General features: G+C 35.8%; 1 protein-coding gene across 2 annotated transcripts; it reads right to left on the reverse strand.

The window, feature by feature from the left end:
- Positions 1-4,637: 4,637 nt before the first annotated feature.
- On the reverse strand, positions 4,638-9,622 carry LOC133799955 (protein SMAX1-LIKE 4-like). Of its 2 annotated transcripts, XM_062237944.1 has the most exons (4): positions 7,942-9,622; positions 6,789-6,999; positions 6,581-6,680; positions 4,638-6,472 (listed from the first exon to the last, which is right to left on the reverse strand). In XM_062237944.1, exons 1-4 carry the CDS (start codon positions 9,219-9,221, stop codon positions 4,995-4,997), a joined length of 3,069 nt encoding a protein of 1,022 aa, XP_062093928.1. In that variant the 5' UTR covers positions 9,222-9,622; the 3' UTR covers positions 4,638-4,994. The 2 variants fall into 2 exon arrangements, with proteins under 2 accessions (XP_062093928.1, XP_062093924.1); XM_062237940.1 differs by having other exon boundaries at positions 4,638-6,680.
- Between the last annotated feature and the right edge of the window lie 243 nt (positions 9,623-9,865).

Consider the following 9,865-nt stretch of genomic DNA (forward strand, 5'->3'; position numbering starts at 1 on the left):
ATGCCGTTGCTGCTATGCTGGGGGCGAAGAGCTCGAGTCCGTCCCCTGAATCATACTCATCTTTTTATTTTTCCAACAAGAGCTTCCTCATTAGCTCCTCCATCTGAGCCAAACGCTCAAGGGTTTTGTCCTGACTTCCTTGGTTGTTCCGGGGCTGTTCAACAGCTCTGGTTCCATGGTACGTGTTAGGCAAGTTATTGTCCCTCCTATCTTGAGATAGGTTATATGGGACATTCCCGTTGTCACGTACTTCAGACAGGCCTTCCCCTTGGCGAGTACGACTGCCATTTCCAACTGGGTCTCCTCTTTGAGAGCTTAGGCAATCTCGGAGGTCGTCCCTCAGGGCGGCCTGAGGACTTTGCACCGAGCTCAAGCACTGTCGCAGGTCTCTGCCGGAGATGTCACTTCGATGACTCCCGATCCAGTAGATTCCATTTGAGAAACTCGGAGCCCATCACTAAGGGTGAGGATCTGGGACTTCTCTGGGTGCCTGGCTACGATGGGAAGGTCCGACAGAAGGAGGATTCCTCCTACTTCTCCCATGAGCCGGAATGTCTCGGACTGGAAAGGGAGGAGATGGGTATCTTATCGGTGAAGGAGGATGTCTGATCGGGGACGTGATCCTAGTCCCATCAGGGCGGATCAAGCTAGGTTGCGGCTGCTCCGCTCTACCGTCCTCCGCGTCTTATGCTCGGCGGTCTGAGCGGGGTGCAGGACAGCTGGCCGGGGCGGGCTGTCGTCACGAGCCCTCCCCAGATCTCCTTCGCGAGCTTCCTCGAGCCCTCCTGGGTGCGCTCGAGGGCGGAAGTGAGCTGGGAGTCAAGGTTCGGACCGATCGGTTGAACTGCTGCTCGACCCTAGGAAGTTCCTCAAATGTGGTCTCCCGGTGGTGCGACGTGGGAGTAGAATTTGATGTTGAGGGTCTGACCGACCGATTGGGCCTAGACCGGTTACCCCGGCAGGACTTATGAGTCTCACCTTGCCTCTTTCCGACGTTAGCGTCGGTTGTAAGAGGGGGTAGCCGGGCCAAAACCTCTTGAATCTGCTAGTTTGCTTTTGCCAGCTGACTCCTCAACTGTGCATTTTCCATTTCTACCGCCGCCGTGTAGAAATTCGGGTTCGGATTGGGCGGCCGGGGAGCCAAACTTCTAGTGTCGTCTTGGCCCAGTGGCTGCTTGCCCGGCCGCTGCTGAACCTCAGGGTTCTAATCGTCGGACATGGCGGCATGATGGGCCTCCTGCCCATCACGTTGGTCCGTCTCGTTACCATGTCTTGAGCGAGTAACTACCATGGTTGGGTATTTGCGATTGCACCAATCTAACAGCTCTCAATGAAAGCATCAAACTGTTGACGCGGTTCTTCGGCAACATATAATTATATGAATAAGGAGAGGGATTAATGCTAAATAATGAACCGTAATAGATGAATGATCTCAAAGGAAAATTATAACTCGAATAGTTTTTTTTGAAGTGGTTCAAAGGTTGAAATCATTCTAGTCCACCAGCCAATATTATTGATATATCTCTGATATTCCTTACAGGGTATTTCTTTACAAATAAGAAGCCAACCCTTTGCAACTCCCAGGGTCTCCATATTTATAGGGAGAGGGCACTTGGGTGTTGGCAAATGAGGTCATCCCGTGACCTTCTTACCCATCATGTCACTTCTGTGACATTCATGATTAATTCCTAAAACCTGACAATGAAGTTTGGTCTAATCAATAGGTAAGGGGGATAATGGGCCGCATGGCCCAACCCAGTCGTGGGTGCCTGAACACGCACATTTATGCTGCGTGTCCGAGAATTCAGGAATGAAGTAGACACGTGATGTCTGATATATGCACGTTTACATTGCGTGGTTGACTTTATAAAAGGTCAGAGGTGTCAGCTCAAGCTCGTACCCCAAGCTTGATGTAGCCTCAGCTCGTGGTGTCCACACTGCTGACCCGATGCCTTAGTAATTGCACTAAACCTTTGGTTATCTCGAACTAAAGAGGTAGATCCTTGTAACAGCAGCTCCGGGTAGATGGCTTCCACGTGGCAAATATAATTGTGCCCTTTTCCAGCTCGCTAATAACCCGTGGATATTTAGGGCGTACATATATAATATATGTTTTGGGTAAGGGTTCACACCATTTTTAACTTTCTATTTTAGCCAATCAATAGTTTGGATAATTTATTTAAAAAAATTAACTTTTGGACCTCATCTTTTGTCAAAAACGTTAAAAATTGGTATATATAGATAAATACTTGTTGAGTCCCTTTATTTTAAAAAATTAAATTTTGGACCTCGGGGTTTATGTATTCGATTACCTATTTAGACCATTTATTTTAAAAAATTAATTTTTAAAGATCCTGTTTTGTCAAAACATTATAAATAGGTTTATATAGATAGATTATTTGAACCATATATATTTTGGTAGATTACTTATTTGTACCATTTATTTTTAAAAGGTAAAATGAATTATTAAAAATTTATCGAATAAAGAGTTAGTATTGAATTTTCAGAAATAATATTTGACTAAAATAGAATGGTTTAGAATAATTATTCTTTTATATAATTGTGTTGTACTTTTATTTTTAAGTAAATTTAAATATATCTTCTCTATAAAAAGTGTGTAGATAACAAAAAATCTTAATTTTAACGATTTGTTTTGTTAACTTTAATATAATATTCTAAATATTTAATGGAATATACTTTTAAAACTAACTAAAAATATATATTTATTAATTATATTAATATAAATTTAAATATAATAAAATAATATAATTATATTAATATTTAATATAAGACTACATATATAGTAATTATATTAATATAAATTTGTAAATTATTATTATTATAATAATAATATATAGTACAAGATTAAATATTTAATAATCAATGTAAAAAATTCATTAAATTTTTTTCATTTATAAATTAGCTTTAATTTTTTTTGATATGTTAGATATATTATGTAATTGAAATAGATATATTTTCGGTAATATTAAAAATGAATTTGATCAAAATTGTATTCAATGTACTTTTGTATCCTAATTTAAATACAAGGTAACATTTTGGTACATTAACTAAATTAGAGGATTATAAACTCGTAAATACTCAAATAGTATATAATACTTATTTTTAATTATAATATTATTCATTTTAAAAAATATATCACTCACTATATGTATATTTATGAATATTTTTATTAATTTTTAATATTATATATATTAATAAATAGTTTAGACCACTTATTTTAAAAAATTAATTTTTGGATATCATGTTTTGTCAAAATATTATAAATACTTATGGAAGATTTCTCAATTGTTACTGCCCATAGATAGTAACTAACAATTATGATGATGTGACAACACAGAGACTTGGAATAGTAAGTCACCAACAGGTAAATATTTTTTTTCTACATTAATTTCGAATTTTTTTTGCCATAATTAATGTTGTTTCCAACTAATGAGAGACACAAGCTATATTTAGAATTTAACATGCATTTTAAAAATGAAAAGTTTACAATATTATATTTTCAAAATAAATACATGTTTTTCATCAAGTAACCTTTCCAAAAATTTGAAAAAATCAAAATTTATTTTTAAAAATATTAATTAACAACTATAAATATGGATCATTGATCTTAATCCAATGATTAATATTAAAGTAATCATTAAGAGTGCACCCAAATAGGTATATATAGATATGTTATTTGAACTAGATATATTTTGGCCAATTACTTATTTGGACCATTTATTTTAAAAATGTTAAATAAATTATTAAAAAACTTTCAAATAAAGAGTTAGTATTGAATTTTCGGAAATAATATTTGACTAAAATAGAATGGATCAGAATATATTCTCTTTTATATAATTATGTTGTACTTTTATTTTTAAGTAAATTTAAATATCTCTTCTGTATAAAAAGTGTGCAGATAACAAAAACTTTTGGTTTTAACAGTTTCTTTTATTAATTTTAATGAAATATACTCTTAAAAAGTAACTAAAAATAGATATTTATTAATTATATTAATATAAATTCAAATATTATAAAATAATATTATTATGTTAATGTTTAATATTAGACTATATATATAATAATTATATTAAATTAAATTCAAATTTTATAAAATATCATTATTATTATAATATATAATACAAGATTAATATTTAATAATTTTATTAATATAAATTTAAATGTTATAAAATATTATTATAATAATAATATATAATCCTTAATTTTTTCTAATTATATTAATATAAATTTAAATATTATAAAATATTATTATAATAATATTTAATACAAAATTAGATATTTAGTACTTATATTAATATAAATTTAAATATTATAAGTATCATTATAATAATAATATATACTACATAATCTAAATTTTTGTTAAAAAATTATCAGTTATTATATTATATTATATATATAAAAATATAATTAATGTTTTGGTTTAATTCTTCATTTAATATGTTTATGTCATTCTTTAATATATTTTATTATTTATTTATTTGAAATTTATATAACAATGATACAAATTTAATTAATATAACTAACAGATTTTATAAATAAAATTAAGCAAATGTGTATGGCACGTTTTTTTGTATCTAGTATATTTATAGAAGTCTATTATTGTATAAATATAGATATTTTGAAATTAAAATAAAATAAAATAGAATAATAGAATAAAAATATATATTTTTAGAAATGTTGAATAAAGAAAAAGAAAAAGAAATTATATTTATAGATTACTCAGAATAATAATGGGGTTAGTCCCTAGACCTCTACAACGTTTTATTATTGTTCCACATAATTGAGCTTAAACCTCAATTGACGTACCTTTTCTAGCTATTGTCATATTTTTTGGGTCAGAATTGTCGAAAGGGTGTTAAATTGCGGTGATTAAAAAAAAAACCCACATCCTATTAAGAAAACTAGCAGAGAGTTACACAAGGACAAACTAAATGTGGCCAGTTTTAAGCGGTGCACGATGCATGGCCACATTCTTAGTCCTTGTACGAAACTTGGATTTTGGTTGGAAGACATGAACCCATATACCCATCCTCCAAAATACCTTCTTCTTTGCCACCCAAACAAAGCCTTACAACCCCACCACCGCCACCGCCACCACCACTACCACTACCACTATCCTTTCCTTTCCCGCTAAATCTAACCGTTTTCAAAGCCGTTTGAAAAACATCCTTAACCCATTTCTCAAACAAACAATTAGAAAAACAACCCGACCCATAACAAACCTCCTCTAACACTCTCTCTTCTACACTTAAACTAGTCCTTAGCAACAGCACATTTTGTTTCCCACAAATCTCGCTGAAGCTCTCTTCCATCTTCGACTGGAAAAGCTCCTTCATCTCTCGATCCCTCGCCGGGCTTCGATTGAAAACGAACACGTTCTCGATGGATTCCAAGAATCCTATCGGGTTTCTGAATTCGGTACCTGCGGCTGCGGCCATTTCTCGAGTCAAATCACTGCCTCCGTCGTCGTCGTCTGCCTTAACGTTGAGGTCCAGATCAGTGTTGAAGCTCGACTGCCTCGAAAGTTGATTCTCTTTCTTTTCCATTCGTGGGTTCTTTGTGGCAAACTCCTTGTTGGGGAGGTCCCATTCGATGGCCTTTCGTTTGCCATCGAATTTGAGCGTGTTAAAACCGGTACCTGCTGACATTGTCGTTTCAGTGACATTGAATGTCATCTGGATCACGGCTGAACCCTTGTTGTCGTTTTCATGAACGTTAGATGAGTCTCTTTTACTCAGAATGAAAATTGCTTGAATGCAATTCGCTTCTCCAAATTTTCCTGTCTCGAAACCTTCAGCTAGGAAATTCATCAACTGGGAATCAGCCGATTCGATATCTTCCACAAACACCACGAGTTTCTTGTGAGTTTTCATGGCCATTGAAAGGACTAATTGATCGGGTTCCGGTTTCATTTTCCCATTCGTTTGGTGGTTGTTCAATTGGAGAAGTAAGTCAGAAGATCCAAGAACCAATTCTGCAACGGCGCGAGCCAATCTTTTCTTTCCAATCGAGTCAGTCCCCGGAATCAGCAGCCAACAAGTCTCCGGTTCCTTGGTTGATTCTGAAACGATCATCGCTTCTACGACCGAAGGAATGATTTCTGATTGCCAAGGTACATTCTCTTTCAACATTTTACACATTTCAGTTCTCTGCCAGCTACTTCTTTCCATTTTCCGGTCCACAACTTTGCCGGAATCAGAGTAGGTGGAAATGCCAAGAGCAAGGCTGATCTTCACCTCTTTACCTTGCCTACTACTTCTCAGGGAATTCAAGCTTGGTTCAATTTCTTGATGATGTAATTGCTGCTTTCCGGTTTCTTCACCGTCGAAATTGAACTCGATTGTACAAGAATGCTGTCGTTCGAACCGGCCCTGCTCTAAACCGGGACTGTGCTCTGAAGCCGGATCAGCAAAGGAGATTGAGTTTGAGTCTTGGAAGATGTTGGTCTGGGCTGGCCACCAAGGGTAGGATGAAGTATAAGAGTAAGAGTCATGATAACTTGTACTCTTATTTCCAAATAAGGTAATTTGATTATTATTATTGTTGTTATTGTTATTACTTTGCAATGGAAAGTTGAAATATTGAATTTGATTATGCTTTCCTTGGTGTAGACTATGGCATAATCTGCTCCATTTTCTCCTCAACTCTGCCAATTCATCCTGAAAAGTGGTCAAGATTTATATATAAGCTTTTCGGCTAAAAAAGTTAAAATTATAATAAATAAATAAAGAAATTTTATATTTATGTAATTAGTGAATATATGGTACCTTTTGAGGGAATTGGGTCCCACATTGTGGTTGCAGCCAAGCAGGCAATTTCTGGTGGCCTGATTTGAGCAACTGAGCTTCTTTTTCACAATGTGAAGCACATTCGGAGCAGCAATTGAGTTTGTGGTCTTGCAATAATATTTCATCCTTGGACCCCAATAATGGCTTGGTTTCTGGGCTCTGAGAGAACATTATCCTTGAGTCATGGACACTGTCGACCATAATAATTTTCAATCGAAAGGTCAGTTTAATTATGTGGTGGTGGAAAATATGTTTTAACTTTACCATTAACACATTTTATAATAAAGTAAATAAGCATATCGACACGCCAGAGATATTGTCTACTACATATGATACAATATTTCATATATGTTTTCAACTTTCAACCTTGAACTTTGAACTTTGAAGAATGTTATGGCAGGAAAATAATTGAATTCAAAAGCTCTTTTGTCGTCAAGCATGCTACTTTCAATATCCCTAAAAAGCTGATGTCTTTTTCGGTACGAAGGACATGCATTTCTACATAACATTATTATACATACAATCAGACATGTAAATCGAAGCACATATATAATTATAGTTGAAACTAATAATAATAATAATAATAATAATAATACGATCCTAGCTCCTTCAATCTTCAAACCAACACATGCTGTTTGTATTAATATATATTATATATAGATAAGGCTGCATACATACAGAGTTTTCGAAGTAATTATAATGTCCCAAGTATGATAATTGGTTTATTTGTATGATGGCTAGATTCCTCTAAGCTAGGAATATTGGAATATCAAAATAATCATTTCATAAGATAACACATAAAAGAAAGAACGACAATTAAAAATGCTTAGGAATTTTAATTTATTTTTTTCCCTCTTAGAATTTGAAATTGGTCTGTCGGTGAAGTGAAGGCATATAAAGCTAGCTAAGAATAAAACCAAAAAAGAAAGTGTCTTCGTTCGTATTTGTCTCTCACCAAACCACATACTTTTTTTTCATTGGTTCTGGCCTCTGGGGTTAATTTTTAGATACCACGTATTGTACTCTCAACACAGCCGAACAATAATCACAAATATATATAATAATATTTAAAATGAAACAAAATAACATGAAAACAATAACAAGAGAGAGAAATTGAGAGAAAGAGATGAACCTGGTAGCAGAAGCTGCATGGAGACTCAAACCGATTCCGCCAGATGGAACATTAACAGCATGAAGAGCCCATTGAATCTCAAGCGGAGTTTCTCTCATTTGACACTTCATGTACGTCTGAAAACTCGCCGTAGCTACTATCCACACCTTCGGCTTGGACACAAATAACCTTGATATCTCTGAAACTAAATGATCAGATGGACTATAAAAACTACTGGACACTAATCCTCGAACTTCTGATCTCTGATTTTGATTATCATGGTCCTCAACAATCGTCCACTTTAAGTCTCCGGTATATATAATAACTCCTTCTCCTCCGGACACAAGACAGTCCACCTTTCTCTTCAGCTCCAAAAGCTTCCTCTCCACGTCTTCTCTTTTCATAAACTTGAAAGAAATCGGCGAGAACTGGAACTTGACAAAATGGGTTCTCCTAAGCTCCTCCGGAACCTCACCTCTCTCGAACCTTCCCATCAATTCGCAAACTAATCCTTCAGTTACAGAGACTGAGTCACCAACTATCACTGTGTTCTTTTTTTTCTTCCTCAAGAAAACATCAAACACAACCATGATATCGTCCTTAAATTTTGAATAATTTCGTTCTTCTTCGCCTTTAGGTGGCGTAAAAAGGAGCGGGTTTGGGTCAGAAGAATATGGCAACAAATGATTGTGCCAGAAATTTGGTAGCAGAAAGCTTGATGAGGAACTGAGGAAAACAGAGCTGTTAATGGAAGTGGAAGAGTCTTCCTCCAGGTTGTTCTTGACAGCAGTACTAGAGAAGCCGGCCTCTCTCATAACCCGGCTAACGCTGGGATCGTCCAAGATGGAGATGATGAGCTGTTCAAGCTCAACTTTGATTGTTAAGAGAGGTTGAGCTTGTTGGTGGTGTTGTTGCTGTTCGATGGAGCCGCGCCTCTGGTGAGCTTGAGCTCGCTTGAGAGCGGCTATGAGGGCGTTTGAGAGAGATGGCTGGTGGTGAGAATGGAGGAGAGGGCCTCCTGTAGTGGGAAGTCGGTTAAGTGCCACGTTAAAGCAGAGCTCAAGAGCTCGGCATTGAAGAGGCTGATGATGATGGTTATGAATGTTTTGATTGTTATGATGATGAGATTTAAGACAAGCCCTCCTCAAGAGACTAGCTCTAGAGGTGAGCAAAGTGGCAGCCACATGAAGAGGAGTGACCTGGGCATGGCCTCTCCTCTTGGCTAACCCCAGAGAGTGCTTCAATACTGAAGCAGCCTCCGCTGTTAGGGTCTGTTGTAGTGCACAAACTCCTGAGCGCATCACTCGGCCAAAACCCACCCCCCTATCCCCCCACCCTAACTTTCTTGTCAAACAAACAAGTGCCCAGCTAATAAACTTGGCTTCTCTTTCTTAGTTTCTGTTATTATTTTTTCTCGCCCCCCCTTTGTTGTGAAACTTAACACTAGTTCTTTTCAGAAACCTTTGTTTTTTTTTCTTTTCCTTTCTTTCTTTCCCAACACCTCACAAAATCCTAGTTTTCTAACCCTCTCTAGGTAGATATTTCAGAATAATAAAGGCTTTGTTTTTTGGTACCTCTTCCTCTCTAGTGCAAGTTTTAAGGCTCACACAACAGTATAGTACCTGAAATGGAAGTAGCAGATAGTGAGGTTTTGGAAAGAAGAGTTATCAGAGCTTGATTTGAGCTTTACTAGAAAACCCAGGCTAGACCACGCCACCACCTTCTTTATACTTCCTCTTCATAAAAGAAAAAACAGATAAAATAAACTTTATTTTTTATTTTTCGGGGGGAGTGTCTCTCTTTTTTGTTCCTTTTTTTTTAATATTTTCTAATTCAATATTTTCACTCTCTCTCTCTAATTAAACCCTGAAACATATTTTTTATCACTCTAGATATGTTTTGAGTCTTATGAAAAGACTAGAATTTTAATTTGGGGAGATAATTA

This window comes from Humulus lupulus, chromosome 1 (assembly GCF_963169125.1).
Source record: "Humulus lupulus chromosome 1, drHumLupu1.1, whole genome shotgun sequence".
Taxonomy (NCBI): domain Eukaryota; kingdom Viridiplantae; phylum Streptophyta; class Magnoliopsida; order Rosales; family Cannabaceae; genus Humulus; species Humulus lupulus.

What these genes read in the sequence shown, in the direction of transcription:
- LOC133799955 (XM_062237940.1), bottom strand. Translation starts at nt 9,221, where the DNA reads ATGCGCTCAGGAGTTTGTGCACTACAACAGACCCTAACAGCGGAGGCT. An exon ending in CATGCAGCTTCTGCTACCAG is followed by an intron (nt 7,000 to 7,941) that starts GTTCATCTCTTT and finishes TATGGTCGACAG; the next exon opens with TGTCCATGACTCAAGGATAA. An exon ending in GGACCCAATTCCCTCAAAAG is followed by an intron (nt 6,681 to 6,788) that starts GTACCATATATT and finishes ACCACTTTTCAG; the next exon opens with GATGAATTGGCAGAGTTGAG.